This window comes from Gossypium arboreum, chromosome 3 (genome assembly GCF_025698485.1).
Source record: "Gossypium arboreum isolate Shixiya-1 chromosome 3, ASM2569848v2, whole genome shotgun sequence".
Classification (NCBI taxonomy): Eukaryota; Viridiplantae; Streptophyta; class Magnoliopsida; order Malvales; family Malvaceae; genus Gossypium; species Gossypium arboreum.
In genome coordinates, this window is record NC_069072.1 from 135,905,644 (window position 1) to 135,924,689 (window position 19,046).

General features: G+C 34.7%; 2 protein-coding genes and 1 long non-coding RNA gene across 3 annotated transcripts; 2 read left to right on the plus strand and 1 right to left on the minus strand.

The window, feature by feature from the left end:
- Positions 1-2,830: 2,830 nt before the first annotated feature.
- LOC108476415 (uncharacterized) lies at positions 2,831-7,280 on the plus strand. The gene is made up of 3 exons (XM_017778633.2): positions 2,831-3,692; positions 4,174-5,834; positions 6,401-7,280. Exons 2-3 carry the CDS (start codon positions 4,221-4,223, stop codon positions 6,731-6,733), a joined length of 1,947 nt encoding a protein of 648 aa, XP_017634122.1. The 5' UTR covers positions 2,831-3,692; positions 4,174-4,220; the 3' UTR covers positions 6,734-7,280.
- LOC128290446 (uncharacterized) lies at positions 5,761-8,651 on the minus strand. Its single transcript, XR_008280297.1, has 2 exons — positions 8,528-8,651; positions 5,761-6,600 (listed from the first exon to the last, which is right to left on the minus strand). It is a non-coding gene; the product is annotated as an uncharacterized LOC128290446 (long non-coding RNA).
- Positions 8,652-12,291: 3,640 nt separating this feature from the next.
- Positions 12,292-18,683, plus strand: LOC108475307 (glycine-rich cell wall structural protein 1-like). Its single transcript, XM_017777274.1, has 4 exons — positions 12,292-12,878; positions 17,618-17,838; positions 17,920-18,159; positions 18,259-18,683. Exons 1-4 carry the CDS (start codon positions 12,292-12,294, stop codon positions 18,681-18,683), a joined length of 1,473 nt encoding a protein of 490 aa, XP_017632763.1.
- Positions 18,684-19,046: the final 363 nt, after the last annotated feature.

Consider the following 19,046-nt stretch of genomic DNA (forward strand, 5'->3'; position numbering starts at 1 on the left):
TAAGTGACTAAACGTAACATTTCAAACATAAGTGACTAAAATGTAACCTGAAACAAAACAAAAGTGACTATTTTTGTAGTTTACCCTAAGAAAAACCTATACTAAATTTACAATATTACTCTAATGTAAACATTAAAATAATGTTAAGATGACTATATAAAAACTTCAATAAATTAAAAATATATAAAATTATTAAATATTAAAATAAAATAAAGTAAATTCTTTTTAAAAATAAAAAAATATGAGCGAGTTTAAAATGGGCTTGAGTTAGTTTGTTGCAAATATGGGCGGCTTTCGGCAAAATTATAGGCACAAATTTTGGGTCAGCATAAAGTATGTTAATATTATGCTTAGACCCAAATTCGAACCCGACTCGACTCAATCCATGAGCATCTCTAGATGTATCACATTCACTAAATTGTTGGAAATTACATTCTAGCCAAGGTCAAATTTGAGTAGGGTGAGTAAAACTCAATTCGACATGAAAAATAAAAAAATTTTGAATTTCGAGTTAATCAAATTGAATTATTCGAGTTATTCAATTTTTGAGTTAACTCTAATAAGTAATTCAATTTTTGAGTTCGAGTTGAGTTGAATTTTACAAATTGAATAATTCGAATAATTCAAATAACTCAAATGACAAATTCGTAAAAATACCCATTTGATCCCTAATAATTTTAAAAATGAGCAAATTGATCCATTTCAACAAAAAATCTAAAACAATTCAAAATAATTTTCAAAAATTCAAAATATTTATAAAAAATTCTAAAATTTCATAATTTTTTGATAATTATAAAATTTAAAATTCTAAAGAATATATAAAAATGTTTAATTTTTTTAAAATTTAAAATAATAATTTTGAGGATCTAAACAAATAGATCATAAATTCAAATTTATCATAATAAAATATCTTTATCTTTTTCTTATTTTACTTTGAAAGAGTTCTTAAATGTATGGTTTTAAATTTACGGGCTCTAATATGAAATTAATTATATTGTAATAAGATTTTATTTTTACATGTTTAATTTTTTCAATTTAACTTAAACAATTTCACTCGATTCGACTCTACTTTAATTTATTTCACTCGAACCAATTTGAATAAAATATGGCTTGTCAATTCAATTAGCTCGAATTTTTTTACTTGATTCGACTAAACGCTTACCCTTAAATTTGAGGGGCAAGCAGGGGCCTTGTCCCCTCCCCCACCCTCAAATGGAAAAATGCTATGGAAATATCCTATAAAATGATTAAATTAAAAATTAGTATATAGTAAAATTACACTTTACCCTCTATAAATGAAGAAAGTTATGTTCAATCCCTTAAAAAATGATAAAATAATAAATTACTACATTATGAAATTATGTTTTGATCTCTCAAAAAATTATTATTCAATTTCGGCCCTCTAAAAGATGAACGTTGGTCAGCAAAAAAACCACTTCTAAAAGCTCTAAAAGATCAACTGCATCAGTGATGTTCAAAATGTCAAATCTCAGATGACATATTCTCTTTATCACCATTTCGGATTCTATTTTTACAAACACTATCACTATTAGGGGTGAGAATTCGATCAAGTGGAATCGAGTCGATTTAAAATATTTTGAGTCAAGTCGAGTTGAGTTAACGAATCCTATTATTTATATTCAATGTTGCGTTTACATGAACCAATTATTTAACTAGTAAACAAAGTATAAAATTATTTAACTACATAAACAATATGATAGTTTTACTTTTTAACTTAATGAGTAAACAGTTTTACTTTTTAACTTAATGAGTAAACATTTATCAAAACAACGTAGTTTTGCCTTTTAATTTTATAAAAGTTAAACATTTATCAAAATGACGTAGTTTTACCTTTTCTTATTCGGATTTTTCGATAACTCGAATTGTGTAATTCATATTCGAGTTAGACTGAAAAACTTAATTTTTTATTCGAGTTGATCCAAATAACTTGATTAACTCAAATAACTCGAACTATTTAATTCAAAATTTAAAAATTTTATCGAATTTTTCAAATCGAATCTAATTTTGCTCACCCTTAATCACTATACTCTATCATAATAAGCCCCCTCCCCTTTAGCAACACTGTATCAGGGTAAATCTCATCTATAAGCTAGAAACATGACTAAAAACTAAAACCACAATATTGTGAACTGAAATTAAAAATTAAAGAAAATACTATTAAAAAAAGCCATGACTAACAACTAGCCAGGGGGCTGGCATGGGCCCCGACCCCCCCTAAAATATAAAATTATATTTTAGGCCCTTGAAATTTTTTAAAAATTTTAAATTAGTAAAGGTAAAATTATACTTTGGCCCACCAAAATTATAAAAATTTGATTTAATCCTTTACAAATTATAAAAATATAAACTATAAAAAATTAAAATTTCATCCGGCCCCCTTAAAAAATTTTTCTTACTTCGCCCCTGCAACCAGCTCAACGGTAGTAGCGAAGATTAAATCTTGGGGGATGGAGTTAGTAAAACTTTTAAAAATTTTAGGACTTAAATTAGATTTTTTTAAAGAATGAGGTCTACTAAAATTTATGTGTGGGATTAACGAGGACTTTCAAAAAATTTAACCAAAATTTTCTAAAAAATTCAAGAAAAAAAAATAAAAATTTCCAAAATTTTTCAAAGGATTCGCCTCTAACTCGAGAGTCGATGCGACTACCAAACCCGTATGACGTTAGGAGAGAGGTACTACAAAGTACATTTAATTACATTTGCTACTGAAAAGATTAATTAAATTTGGCAGTTTCTGAATTAATTAACCCTTTTCTAAAGCTTAAAATATTAAGCCAAAAAATATACATATTTTATTACTAACCAATCATTTAAGACTTTGTGTGCTCAAGCCTCAACAACAACATAAATTTCATTTACTACTTTCTTTATTTTCACGGAAGAAAAGCACCCAAATGAAATAGGAAAGCAAGTTCCCCACTATTCTTGGCCAACAACATACAGCTGCAGCCTTGCCACCTCTGGTCTTCTTATTCTTATCATTTTTAAAAAAAATATTAATTTATATTTATAGTGAGTGAAAAATATATAAAATGAAATAGTAAAAATTATAATATTTTATGTTCAAGTATAGTATAATATTTAAAGCATTATTTTTATACAAATAAAAACGTAAAAGAAAAAAATATTATTCTTTTAATTTTCTTCTCTCTTGTATTAAATTTAAAATATCTACTTTTTTTGGAAAAAAAATCCTTCTTCTACTCTGTACAAAAAGGAGTAACTTGGGTGCTTCCTGCTTTTCAGTTTTTGATTTCTTTTTTCTTCTTTAATCCTTACTTAATATTTCCTTTTTTTTTTTTGTTAGGTTTTCTTGAAAGGTGGGGTTTTTTGTTTGCTCTCTTATATAGAAATTCTTTTCTTTGATTATTGTCCCATCATTTTTTTTTTTTGCTTTTAACTTCTTTACCATATTCCCCACCTGGGTTTTTTGGGTATTATTATTATTATTTTAAATTTTGTTCCACACACCCACATGCATGTTCTTCAGTTTGTCTGATCTGGATTGGATCACAAGGTGTTATTTTTTTTTTCCTACCTTGAAGAAGTGTAAAGAGAGGAATAGAAAGGGAGGTTTCTTTGGTGGGGTTAGTTGCTTGAAGTTTCTCTTCTTTCTTTTTTAGGAGCAATCTTTGATTGCTTAGAAGAATGAAGAAATAAAGAACCAGGTAGGACTTCCCCCCCCCCCCCCTAAAGTTCATATCTTTTTGATCTCTATTTTGGGTCCACAAAAGGTTCTTTTGTTGTTTCCCTTCTTGTTTATGTTATGATAGTTACAAGAAACTGTGTAATATTGCATTTCTAAGTGGGTGGGACTTGGGGTTTTGGTTGGTTTTTGGCCAAAATTACATTTGCTTATTAATTTTTCTTTTTTATTATTCTCATTTGTTTGAATTTGTTGGTTTGTAGGGATGAATAATCTACTTATGTGCTTGTATTGTTGCTGGATTTTTAAGTAGAAATTGAGTGTTGTAATACTGAATGATTGAAAATTGTTTTAATTGGAACAGCAGTCTTGGGGTTGATAGCTTTTGTTTGAATTTGTTAGTGTGGAGGGATGAATAATCTACTTCTGTGCTTGTATTGTTGCTGGATTTTAAGTCGAAATCAAGTATTCTAATGTTGAATGATTGAATTGTGTTTAAATAGGCAAAAGCAGTCTTGGGGTTGATAGCATATTTGGACACCCCTTTGGCATGGCTGGTATTGATGTTTCTAAGTATGCACATAGCCCCGTGCATGTGGCTGTTGCAACGAGGGATTATGGTAGTCTCAGGAGGATACTTGAGGCTCTCCCACGTCTTGGTAACCCTGATGAGATTCAAACTGAAGCAGCCTCATTGGCCGAGGAAGAAAAGGCTGAAGAGATTGCTGCTGTGATTGATAGGCGTGATGTTCCTAATCGGGATACCCCTCTTCATTTGGCTGTTAAACTTGGTGATGAAACTGCAACTAAAATGCTTATGGCTGCCGGTGCTGATTGGAGCTTGCAAAATGAACAAGGATGGAGTGCACTCCAAGAAGCAATTTGTAATAGGGAAGAGGCTATTGCGATGATTATTGTTCGGGATTACCAGCCATTGGCATGGGCAAAATGGTGTAGGAGGTTGCCTCGTTTGGTGGGAACTATGCGAAGGATGAGAGACTTTTACATGGAAATCACATTCCATTTTGAGAGTTCTGTGATACCTTTTATTTCCCGAATTGCTCCTTCTGATACATATAAAATTTGGAAGAGGGGTGCGAATTTGAGGGCTGATATGACTTTGGCCGGATTTGATGGTTTCAGAATTCAGCGTTCAGATCAAAGTATTCTTTTCCTTGGTGATGGTTCTGAGGATGGTAAGGTTCCTCCTGGATCACTTTGTATGATCTCACATAAGGATAAAGAGGTGATGAATGCTTTGGATGGTGCTGGTTCTCAAGCAACTGATGAAGAGGTACGAAAAGAAGTGGTTGCAATGTCTCAGACTAGTATATTCAGGCCTGGAATAGATGTGACACAGGCAGTTCTTTTGCCACAATTGACTTGGAGGCGACAAGAGAAAACAGAAATGGTGGGTGCCTGGAAAGCTAAGGTGTATGATATGCACAACGTTGTTGTTAGCATCAAATCAAGGAGGGTGCCCGGGGCCATGACAGATGATGAGTTTTTGGGAACTTCCAATGAAAAAGAAGCAGAGAGTGAAGAGCTTGATGAGATTTTGACAGAAGAAGAAAGGAGACAACTTGAAGTTGCTCTTAAATTGGATTCTTCAGAAATGTCCAATGAGAGTGAAGATGGCATTATTGGACATCAGCATAGCGGTTATGAGTCTCGGGAAATTCCTATCGAGGAAACCAATGGTTTTAAAAATGGAGAGACTAAGCAGGAAAAGAAAGGATGGTTTGGTGGATGGAGGAAAAAGGAGACAAAGCATGAAGCGCAGAGGAAGATTGTGCCACCTAGAAGTTCTTTCCGTGTTGATGAAAAGGTGAGTGACTTATTAGGAGACTCTCCATCAAGGAGTCAGATAAAACCTGGTAGACATTCTGTGGAGATTGTGGCAACAGATGATCATAGGAGGATACGAGATTTGAGAATATCTACTTCCATGAGTTCTGAGAGTAGTAATCGGCGTAAAGATAGTAGCCGGGAGAACGAGTATAAGAAAGGATTGAGGCCTATTCTTTGGCTTTCTCCGAACTTCCCACTGCAAACTGAAGAACTCTTGCCTTTGCTAGATATTCTTGCAAACAAGGTCAAAGCAATTCGGCGGTTGAGAGAACTGCTCACGACAAAGCTTCCTGCAGGAACCTTCCCAGTAAAGGTTTGTTGTTCTTTTACCGACTGATTAGGCCCTGTTATTATCCTGTTTTATCATATGAACTCTCAATAATGACTTCTGTACTTGTGCCCAAAACATAATATGTTTTTCTGAGAAGGCGTACCCTCTAGACAGATTTGTGGGTTTTTCGAATCTTAGTCATTAGCTACACACCTGTTGATGATTTTTGGCATTTATTTTGAGGTTGGTTTGTTACCCGAATTTTTTGTGATCTATTACATTAGAGCGCATTGGACTTTTTCTTGACTTCTTTAGGGTTTAAGACTAGGATTTTGGTATCTTTATGCCTGGTATATGATCCATTCCGTCCCTTCCATCTATGGATGCATAGACTTGCCTGGTGAAATGGAGCTATAGTTTCATTCTTAAATATTGATCGTGCCAGTTTACTGTACTCATTCCTCAGGTTTGGGGCTTTCTGCAAAAATTAAAAGAAAAAAAAGGATGGTGGTTAAATAAACTGGTTGCTACTGCTTTTAATTTCATATGCCATGCATAATTCTCTTTTAAAGATTTTGACTTGAATGAGTTCTCATGGTTGTATGTAGGTTGCTATCCCTGTTGTTCCAACAATCAGAGTATTGGTTACTTTCACGAAGTTTGAAGAACTACCACCCGTGGATGAGTTCTCGACACCCCCTTCAAGCCCCACTGCCGGCCAAGAAAGCCCTGCTGTGACACATTCCTCGGGTTCTTGGTTTCAGTGGATAAAGACTCCATACCAACGACCTAGCTCGTCCAATCATAGCTACAATAAGATAGAAAATCTTCAAGATCCGTTTGCAATACCGCCCAATTATACTTGGATTACAGCTGAAGCAAAGAAAAAGAAGATGCAAGAGAAGAGCAAATCAAAGAAAGGTAAGGGTCAGAATCATTGAAGTCAGGCTATGATCCCGATGTATAACAAGTTCCAGCTTTCCGAAAGGAACTCCAGCAGGTACCAAACAGGAAATAGTGTTTCATTAAATCCATTGAAATGAAAATAGGGAAATAGATAATTGGAGCTGTGCTCCATAAGTATTCCCTTCCCTTCTACCACGGGAAAATTCGATTGTGGGGGTATAAAACAGGTGGAAAGAAATGTGATTTGGTTGGCATTTGGTAGGATGTTACAATCTTTGGATTACTGATTTATATCTTTTACTTGTGACTAACTTTTGGCTACATACAGTTACCTATTTCTGGCACTGATATTGTTAGTAGCCATCGAAAAATCTAATACGAATGACTCGTTATTCACTAGAGTTATTGGCCATAATAGTTATGTAGGATAGGTGGCTGAGTTATTCTGTAACCACTTAGAATTCCTTTTAGTTCACCTTGTGCAATGTGTCTTTTTCTTTATCTGTATTTGTTCAATTGCAAAGCAAATTCTCTTATGTTCTGATGATTAATGATTGATGGAGCTCTACTTGAATATGGAAACTGTTTAAGAATACCCTTTTGGTGGAAACTTTAATATTTATGAATGACATGGAGTATAACTTAAAGATAGTGGACTTTAATGTACTAGATCTTCTGGCATTTACCAGATAAGTATCATGGAAGACTTTGCATTAGGAGTTGGATTGTGTTTTGTTCCATCTACTTAAAAACAGGTAAATTAATTTTTGTGCATTGGATTAAAAAGTAAATTGATCTTTTTTTTAATTAAAAAATTATCTTTTTTAGTGTTAAAAATTGGTCTATATACATCGGCATAAAATATAATGGCATGTCATGTGTAATTGTCTTTAGTTATTCCACTAGTTATATCAATTTTTAATAATAAAAATAATAAAATAAAAAATAATTTATTCTTCAATTTAATCTATAGAGAATAATTTATTAATTTTTGAGTAAATGGGCTTATGCTTCTGGGGTCGCATTTACCAATGAAAACCCTATTGGCTAATAATATTGCACAAAAGAAACTATGAAAACCATGGGGATTGATTATGCTGCTGTTTGGTAATGTGACCATCCAAAATAACATGAAGACAAGTTTATTAGTTTAATATTTCTTTATGAAAAGTAAAAGGTGCCAACATTTCAATCAAATATTAAAAGCATCTTAGCAATCATGTTTTTATGTTAGTGCAGCAGAGGCTTGTGCGTTTATGCTATGATTGTGGTAATAAGCAAAGATTTTTGATTAACTTGTCTTTTGGGGGTCCTACAAGGATCTGCAAACCCCCCCATCGCTAGCATTCACCAGCTTTGTTCAAATTGGAAACTTGGGACTTTCAGGGAAAATTTTCAGTTCTAAGCCTATTGCTATTTGTCAAGATCATACATAGCAACTAGAATAACATTCAAACTTTAAAAGATTTTTTCGTTGTTAATTGAAGTTTTTGATGCAAAGGAAAGGGAAAGTTTTGAAGAACTTTAATGGCATGCAGTTAACTAATTCCTATATGATTTTGAACTCATTTGATCACTAGATTCACTTACCAAAGGGACCACTTTAAGTAACAAACATGCTCCTAAAGAGAAGAAATGCATGCACCTGTTTTTGAAATAATCATGACCCAATTTCCTTTAGCTCTGCAGCCAACAGACCCCAATGGAGAGGGGGTCCTGCCTCTTCTCCTCATGCCTCATATTTAAAAGACATTGATTGAACAATGAAGACTCTTGTGGGCAACCATTTTTAATGCATTCCGTAACAGTGAAAAGAAAAAAAAACCTACCTACTTTCACAAATCTGTCTGCAATAATGCATCCCTTATGGTTAATCAGTTTTTGGAGCACTGTCAAATATGATGCAGGCACTTTCACTGCATTATGATTCATCTTTGCATATCTGAACCCTGCAAATTTGGCTAACTAATTATGAATAATCAAGCAACAATAGTTCTATACAATTTTCATAAATTAGTTCATCTTTGAAGGGACTTTACCTGCTTGGGGATGTTGTTGCTTCATTGAATTGCACAAACACAAGAGTTCCTAACTCCTCCTAGCTCTCCATCATCTGACACACTTTTATGGCAAAAAATATGTCAGAAACATACAAAGTTGGTTTAAGACTATGCTCTCTTTTCATTAACTAAAGTATCAATCCATATTCAACTTCTATATCTGATATATATTTTGAACATAGGACGAGGCTAGGATCTCCCGGATATATGAAAAAAAGTGCCATATCTGACATCCATTCTCGAGTCTAGATAACATTAGTTGAATCTTAAACTATGAAATATAATGCTAACAAACATCCTAAGAACACTTCTTGGGGTAGTGCTATTTCTCAAAGTATTGACTAAGGCCTTTGGCTAACCTAATGGAATCTCAGCCATGAAAGTGAGATTAATTCCTTATATATAGAAGAAGATATAAAGGATTAGCTACGTGGGGATGATGTTTACCTTGGTTCAAACTCTTGAACATGAGCAATATCTTTACCATGAGCATCAGGCCAACTAACTTTCCTCCTTTGAGTCTTTAACCGGTTCTCTTCATCAGTAGCAGTAGCTTTCTTGAGATTGCTCTTGAGAGTGGTAATTAGTTCCATGTGAGGCCCATTAGTCCCACTACTACTGCAGTTGCCACCATTGGTGACCCTAATTTCATGGCCTAATTGTAACTCATCATCATTACGAACTTCTTCCATGACCCCATCTTTGATACTCTTTCCCACACTTGACCACTTCTTCTTGATGTTAATCTCTTCACCTTTGCTATCCAAATTCCTTGATGGTACATAGCATGAGCACACTAGAGCAGTGCACCTGTTCTGCGCCGACGCCGCCAGGAGTACTATACCTCCCCCTTCCAAAACAAAGCTTAGATCCCCTCTCCCTTTCTAAACTGGTGAAGAAACAGCTTCATGTATATATATATATACATGCCATTTGATTTTACTAGTATACATGCCATTTGATTTTACTAGTATACTTTGCTTTTTTACATAGAAGATAATTGGTAAAATTATCATAAAAGCCCTTGTACTAAGAGTTAGACTACATTTTGCTCCCTCACTCAAAAAATGGGCAATTTAGTCCCTGTACATTAGATAAAAGAGCAAATTAGTCTTTTTTATTAAAAATTTCATCCACTTTTACTATTAAAAATTGGTCCTTGTATGCTAGAACGAGGCACGAGGCACGTCACATGTAATTGCTTGGTTATTCTGTTAGCAAAACCAGTTTTTAATAGTAGAATTGGAAGAAATTTTTAATAAAAAGGACTAGTTTGCTTTTTAATTTAACGTACATGAACTAATTTACTTATTTTTTAAATAAAGACAAAATATAAATTAACTCTTAGTACAATTCCTTGGTGCTTTTACAGAAGATGCATAGGACTAGGACTAGGAAATTGTTAGGAAAAGATGGGATGAATAGTTTGGATATAGCAACTCCGGATTTAAGTTGGAAATCGTAATATTACATTATAATCATTGTGGTGAATATCTTAAAGTTGTATTCTTTTGCTTTTAGCCTCACCACTCATTACTGAGATGAAAATGGGGTGAAAAAAAGAAAGAAAAAAGAGGGGATTAGAGTACTCATCAACCCCCCAACTTTTGACTGTTTAATGTGGGGGAGGATTTGGGTTTTCATTGTTTCTTATGGTTATGAGATGGAGATAGGCATCTAAGCTTTTATTCGTTGCTTTTTGCTCATTTGTTTTGCTTTTTCAGGGCATGAGAGCCAGCAATCAATAAGTGGTAATGAGGGGAAATAATTATAGTTTCACAGGACATTATTATAGAAAAATGGAATAAACACAAAATTATATTTTCTTTACTAGGTCTTATATATATATATATATATTATGTTGAGTAGATTCTCGGGTTATTTACTCAAAATCAAAGTTATTTGAATTGAATTGAATTGGCTAGTTAGATCGATTAAATTGAGAAAAGTCTATATACTAATTTGAATATAAAGATTAAATTGATATCTGAGTAAACTGCTCAAAATTGATAAAATTAGAAATAGGAACAAAAACTTTTTAATATTTTTAATTTTTATGAATTTTAACTTTTAATAAAATTATTGATTTATATATAGAGACAGTTGGATTTGTGAACATTTATATAGAACTTAATTTTAAAATATAATTTACCTTTAAGAGAATAACTTAATATAATAGACTAAACAATGACGTCAAAGTCTTCATTCCAATTTAATTATTAATCAAATATTTTTATTTATTATCGAATATCGAAAAATTAAATTAGTGGTTAAATTAGTTATATCATCCATTCTCAGTCAACTTATTTAACAACGATTAAATAAAAAAATCATAAAGATTTAAAAAATATTTTTCTTATTTTGATTTTTGATTTTAGAATTGCACATATCTTCAGAGAGGACAATAGGGCTGCTACAAAATTGGCTTCAATGGCATTCTCAAGACTATTGGGTAGATATATTTTCATGCAATAGCTGGGATGATGTGCTCCAATTATTACATGATGACTACTTTGAAATGACTTGCCCTTGTTTAATGTAGTTATGGTTTATTCCTTCTTCTTATAAAAAATAAAAAACAAAATTCAATTTTATTAAATATGTAAATGGAAGCATTTATAATGCCTAGTGAAACATTAATCTTCCTAGTGTGTGGCTTCTATGTGCATAAAATCCAACACTATAACTACACCATTTGTTCCACATCAATCCTCAATATCCTCATGTAATGTATTTTGGTCCAATACTTTGTTTTTTTTTTCACTCAAATAACTAGGAAATATGTTTTTAAAAAATCCTACTTTTTAGCTCATCATGGAATTATTAATTTTTGAACTTATTACTACTTATTTTTATTTAATTTTTCCTAAAACAATATATCACCCATACCTAAATTCTTTTCTCTTACACAAGAAAGAGTGCAACTGACATAGTCATTTTGATTTGACACATACAAAATGCAATTTAATTGAAATAATTATTTCAGGTTTGGTTTTAAATGTGATAGTATCAAATTCACTTTTAATGATACTTTTCAAGGAGAAAATTTAGATTTAAATTTTAGAAATAAAATTGTTAGAATGATAATCACGAACTATAAATGGATTATTTTTCGTGAATAGTTAATGGACATGGAGATACCATTATTCCAAAAAAAAAATCTATTTTTAATGGAAATAAATTTTTTGATGGAAAAAGTTGTTATTTATTCAATTGCTGGTGTAGAAAAGAAAGGGGAAAAATTTTCGTTAATAAATTAAATGATTTTCAACACGGGTTCTCTTTACCGAATGAATGGTTAAACAATTTCTTACTCCCTTGCTCAAAGCTTGACCATTTGTTCATTTTCTTTATAAAGTCAATATTTCTCTATAAATATTTAATTTCTTAATAAGGTAAGCAATGAGAAAAAGAAAAAAAAAAGAAAAAAATCAAATGGTAGAATTCTAAAAGCTTGAATTCACGATTTCTTACATGCCTTATTGTATAATCAGATTATTGTGGGTTAACCTTCGCTTAAGCTTTTAGATAAGATGGGTTTTTTTACTTGGATGGTTGTGCCTTTTGTCTTTTTTGCTACTTTTATGGATGGTCATGTAATTGCTGATATTCTTAATGTTGATGAAAATGAACAAAATTTACTTCAGCATATAGGTTTGTCCAAAGAAATGGCAGAAAATAAAAGAAATAGGAGGTCTGTAACACTTTTACCTTTAGTTGGTTTAGGTGCCATTGGTGCAGTTGGTGCTGGTGTTGCTGCTTTAAAAGGTGCTTCTGCTTTAAAAAAAGCCATACACCAACAACGTGTAGCAGGAGGTGGTGGTAAAGGTGTTGGATTTGGAGGTAATATAGGAAGACAAGGAGGGTTTGGTGGAAAAGGTGGTGGAAGTGGTAGTGGCAATGTTGCTGGTGGAGTAGGAAGGCAAGGAGGGTTTGGAGGAAAATGTGGTGGAAGTGGTAACGCTAATGTTGTTGGTGGAGTAAGAGGGCAAGGAGGGTTTGGTGGAAAAGGTGGTGGAAGTGGTAGTGCTAATGTCGTTGGTAGAGTAGGAGGGCAATGGGGGTTTGGTGGAAAAAATGGTAGAAGTGTTAATGTTAATGTTGCTGGTAGAGTAAGAGCGTAAGGAGGGTTTGGTGGAAAAGGTAGTGTGTTAGAATTAAGTGACCCAAATTCTTATTTAAATAAAATACGATGGAAAATAAAATAAAAGTAAAATCCATATAGAACTAGACTTCTTTTATTTTATTTTAGAATAAGGTTTTAAACCTTATTAAACTCCATCTATTTTATATTGATTAGGATAAGGTGTTTCAATCCTACTAGAATATGGCTTTGCAAGCCTATAAATAGACACGTCTATTCCTCTTGTATTTGAGTAAAATTTTTCGACATAGTGAATTTTCTTCTCCTCCGCCTGTGGTTTTTTTCCGAAGGGTTTCCACGTAAAATTTGTGTGTTCTTTATTTTATTTATTTTATTTTTTTTCACAAAGTGGTATCGAGCTTAGGGTTATTCATCTCGATCACGGTAATGGCGTCTTTGAAGTATGAAATTCATTGTTGGATCGCAACACCGATTTGCGTTGTGGCAAATTAAGATGCAAGCGCTTCTTGCAGATGGATCTAGAGGATGCCCTGCTAGGATAGATAAGATGCCTTCGACATTAACAGATGAAGAAGAAGCGTAAGGATCGAAAGGCATTAACACAATTACATCTGCATTTGTCCAACGAAATTTTGCGGGATGTGATGAAAGAGAAAACCGCCATCAGATTATGGAAGAGGCTAGAACAAATATGTATGTCGAAAACTCTAACAAGCAAGTTGCATATGAAGCGGCGTCTTTATGCTCATCGTTTGGAGGAAGGTGCGTCAGTACACGAACACTTAACGGTGTTTAAAGAAATTCTCTCAAACTTGGAGGCCATGGAGGTTCAAGATGATAAGGAAGATCTAGGATTGATTCTACTTTGTTCGTTGCCCTGCCTTATTCAACCTTTAGAGACACGATTTTATATAGCCGCGAGTCTCTCACGCTTGATGAGGTTTATGATTCTTTAACCTCGTATGATAAGATGAAGCATCTTGTGGTTAAACCCAACTCTCGGGGAGAGGGTCTCATTGTTCGTGGGAGACAAGACCGAATGTTGATGATGATCGTGGTAGAACACGAGAACGGAATCCTCGTGGTAAATCTAAGGGTAGATCAAGTCTTCAAACAGAGGTAAAACTTGCAACTTCGCAAGAAAAAGGGCACATTAAATCTGAAAAGCTATAAGCTACAAAATAAGATTAAAAGGAGGTGCGAATCAAAAGGGAAAACAAATGTAAAATTTCGGTGAAGTGATGTTGTAGAAGACTACAACGATGGTGAACTTCTAGTCGCTTCACAATGATTCTAAAGTGGCGAGGAGTGGATACTTGATTCAGCTGCACCTTCCACATGAGTCCCAATCGGGATTGGTTTACAACTTATGAAACAAGATCTCAAGGTGTTGTTTTGATGGGAAATAATGCTTCATGTAAAATCGCAGTGTTGGAACAATTAAAGTTAAGATGTTTGATGGAGTTGTCGAACACTTAGTGACGTCGGCATGTTCCGAATTGAAAAGAAATTTAATTTCGTTGAGTACTCTTGATTCAAAAGTGCAGATACACAATTTGAAAGTGGGGTTTTAAAGATTTCCAAAGGGTCCCTTGTTGTGATGAAAGGGCAAAGAAAGATTGCCAAGTTATATGTTTTATGTGGTTCTCTCATTCTCGGTGATGCGACTCTCGCTTCCTCTTCCTTTTCGGATGATGATATTACTAAACTTTGGCATATCGCCTAGGGCATATGAGTGAGAATGGCATGGCGAATTAAGCAAAGAGGACTTCTTAATGGGCAAGGAATTTGCAAACCGAATTTCTGTGAGCACCTGTTTTTGGGAAGCAAAGAGAGTTCGATTCACTAGAGGAATCCATAACACGAAGGAAACGTTGGAGTATATCCATTCGATCTGTGGGGCCGTCAGAGTGCCTTCGAGAGGTGGAGCTAATTATATGCTAACCTTTATTGATGATTTTTCCGAAAAGTTTGGGCGTTCTTCCCAAGCGAAAAGCGATGTGTTTTCCGCATTTAAGTCTTGGAAAATTATGATTGAAAAACAGACGGAAAAGCAGATAAAATACCTCCGTATGCATAATGGCTTAGAGTTCTTACGATGAGTTTAATAGATTGTGCAAGTCGAAGGATCATGAGACACTTGACGATTCGTCATACTCCACAAAAAAGCGGCGTTGCGAACGAATGAACGAACGATCATGGAGAAGGTTCGATGTATGTTGTCAAATGCCAACTTACCAAGTCATTTTGGGCGAAGCGACCTCTCTGCATGTTTTTGATCAACCGATCTCCATCCGTTGCCATTGAGAAAAAGACTCCACAAGAGGTATGGTCCGTAATCCCGCTAATTATTCGATTTAAAGATTTTTGGGTGTCCGCGTATGCTCATGTTGATAATGGAAAATTGGAACCGAGATCCATTAAATGCGTTTTCTTGGTTATAAAGTGGTGTAAAAGGCTATAAGTTATGGTGTCCGAAAATAGAAAAGTTGTGATTAGCGAGATGTTGTTTTGATGAAACTGCTATGCTACCTAACTTATCTCTTAAAGACTCTTCCAATAAAGAAAACCAAAAGCGTGGAGCATCGATTAATACGTAATCAACTCCTCAAGCCAAGACAAAATTGAGAATAGAGTTGCTTCTTCACCGCAATACTCTATCGCCAAAAATAGGACAAGAAGAGAAATTAAACCTCCAAAGAAGTATGCCGAGGTTGATCTAGTTGCTTATGCTTTAAATGTGGTGAAGATATAGATGCGAATCAAGAGCCATTTAATTATTCGAGGCGATTAGTGTGAAGACTCGAAAAGTGGATGTTTGCTATGCAAGAGGAGATGGAATCACTCCACAAAAAGCAGAACATGGGATCTTGTAAAACTTCCTAAAGGTAAAAAGGTTGTTCGTTGTAAATGGGTGTTTAAAAGAAAGAAGGACTCGGAGTTGAAGAACCCGGATATAAAGCAAGGCTTGTTGCAAAGGGTTACTGATCAAATTCGAGAGTGGACTTTACTGATGTGTTCTCTCCAGGTTGTTAAGCATAGTTCGATTCGAGCTTTGCTTGGTATTGTGGCCATGCATGATTTGGAGCTTGAGCAGTTAGATGTAAAACGCATTTTGCATGGAGAACTTGAGGAAGATATTTACATGCAACAACCGAGAGGGTTTTATAGTCTCGAAAAAGAGGACTATGTTTGCTTGTCAAAAAGTCCCTTTACGGTTTGAAACAAATCACCAAGACAAAGGGTACAAGAGGTTTGATTCCTTTATGACTTCTCATGATTTCAAAAGAAGTAGTTTTGACAGTTGTGTCTACTTTAAGAAAAATGTGATGGTTCTTTTGTGTATCTACTTCTTTATGTTGATGACATGTTGATAGCGACAAAAGATAAAAGAGAGATAAGAAAGGTTAAAGCCCAACTAAGTGAAGAATTTGAGATGAAAGATTTAGGACCAGCAAAGAAGATACTTGGTATGGAGATTCTCGAGATAGAAAAGCAAGTAAATTGTACCTAAGTCGGAAGGGTACATTGAGAAAGTTCTTTGCAAGTTCAATATGCAGAGTGCTAAGCTCGTTAGTACTCCTTTAGCGACCATTTCGGACTTTCATCGGCCTTATCTCCTCAATCGATAATGAGATTGAGTACATGTCACATGTTCCATACTCTAGTGCAAGAGGATCTCTCATGTATGCTATGGTTTGTTCACGCCCGATTTATCATATGCGATCGGTCAGCTTAGCGATACATGGCGAATCTCGGTAAAGAACACCGGAAAGCGATTCATGGATTTTAAGATACTTACGAGGCACTACTAATGTTTGCTTACGCTTTGGAAGAACTAAAGATGGAGTTATAGGGTATGTTGATGCTGATTTTGCTTGGAGACCTTGATAGAAGAAGATCTCTCACGAGTTACGTCTTTACAATCGGAGGTTGTGCAATTAGTTGGAAAGCCACTTTGCAAACTACTGATCGCTTTGTCTACCACTGAAGTGAGTACATGGCGATTCATGAGGCTTGTAAAGAAGCTATTTGGTTGAAGGGACTATTTAGTGAACTCAATGAAGACCTTCAAATCAAGACAGATTTTTTGTGACAATCGGTGCCATCTTTCTTACAAAAGATCAAATGTTTCATGAGAGAACAAAACACATTGATATTCGGTATCATTTTGTTCGTGATATTATTGCTCGTGGTGATATTGTTGTGAGCAAAATTAGCACTCATGAAAATCCTGCAGATATGATGACTAAGTCACTTCCTATAACCAAGTTTGAGCATTGCTTAGACTTGGTTGGTGTTCATTGTTGAAGTTAAACCCTTAAGGGTTTTTTGGAAGAGGTGAAGAACTTGTTTATTGAAAGTTCGCGATGAAGAACTTGTTCATTGAGAATTTGTGTCAAGGTGGAGATTGTTAGAATTAAGTGACCCAAATTCTTATTTAAATAAAATACGATGGAAAATAAAATAAAAGTAAAATCCATATAGAACTAGACTTCTTTTATTTTATTTTAGAATAAGGTTTTTAAACCTTATTAAACTCAATCTATTTTATATTGATTAGGATAAGGTGTTTCAATCCTACTAGAATATGGCTTTGCAAGCCTATAAATAGACACAGTCTATTCCTCTTGTATTTGAGTAAAATTTTTCGACATAGTGAATTTTCTTCTCCTCTGCCCGTGGTTTTTTTCCCGAAAGGGTTTCCACGTAAAATTTGTGTGTTCTTTATTTTATTTTTTTTTTTCACATAGTGGAAGTGGTAATGCTAATATTGCTGGTGGAGTAGGAGGGCAAGGAGGGTTTGGTGGAAACGGTAGTGGAAGTGGTAGCACTAATGTTGCTGGCGGAGTAGAAGGGCAAGGAGGATTGGGTGAGAAAGGTGGTAGAAGTGGTAGTGTTAATGTTACTGGTGGATTAGGAGGGAAAAGAGAGTTTGGTGGAAAAAGTGGTGGAACTAGTAGCGCTAATGTTGGTGGTGGAATAGGAGGGCAATGAGGGTTTGGTGGAAAATGTGGTGGAAGTGGTAGCACAAATTTTGCTTGTGGAGTAGCAGGGCAAGGAGGGTTTGGTGGAAAATGTGGTGGAAGTGGTAGCGCAAATTTTGCTAGTGGAGTAAGAGGGCAAGGAGGGTTTGGTGGAAAAGGTGGTGGAAGTGGCAACGCTAATGTTGCTGGTGGAATAGGAGGGAAAGGAGGGTTTGGTAGAAGTGGTAGTACTAATGTTATTGGTGGAGTAGGAGAACAAAGAGGGTTTGGTGGAAAAGGTGGTGGAAGTGGTAGCGCTAATGTTGTTGGTGGAGTAGAAGGACAAAGAGGATAAGGTGGAGAAGGTAGTGGCAGTGGTAGTATTAATGTTGCTGGTAGAGTAGTAGGGTAAGGAGGTTCTAGTTGAGGTCATGCTGTTGGTGCAAGTGGTAGCAGAAGTGGTAGCACTAATGTTGCTGGTGGAGTAGGAGGGCAAGGAGGATTTGGTGGACATGGTAGCACTAGCGTTGCTGGTGCAGTAAGTGTGCATGGTAGAAGTGGTGGTCAAAGTCGAGCAAAAGGTAGTGAGGGCAACATTGGTGCTTCTACTAGTGGTGGAGCTAAAGCTAGTTTCGAAGGTAAAATAGGAGGACAATGGGAGGTTGGTGGGAATAGTGGTGGAAGTGGTAGCTCTAGTGTTGTTGGTAGGGTAAAAGGGCAAGGTGGAGGTGTTGGTAGTGGTGGTGTTGATGGTATATTAGGGGGTAATGGTGGTGGTGGTAAGGGCTTGCATTTTGGTGGTAATTTTCATTTTGGTTTAGAACGAGGAGGAGGGTTTGGTGGAGGTAACTGATGCATATGGCAAACAACGATATTTAATTACTGAATTCTATTTATATATCCTTATGAATAATAACATTTGATTATTTTTGTTTCACTTATTTTTATTCGGTAAAACTTAAATGAGAGATTTTGTTAATCTTCACAAGCTATGCATAAGAAGTTTGTACTCTATTTTTCTAATATCTTTGTGAATCTTTGTTAAAGAGAATATAACTTGTACTTTTTTTTGTAATGCTTTTTTGGGGACTACCAGATGAAACTTGGGAAAAGTCATGGAGTCAACACAATCTTTTTTGTTAGACATAATCAATCACCTATATATTTTGTCATTTTAATAATGTGAGAATAAATTAATATTTCACACTATATGCAC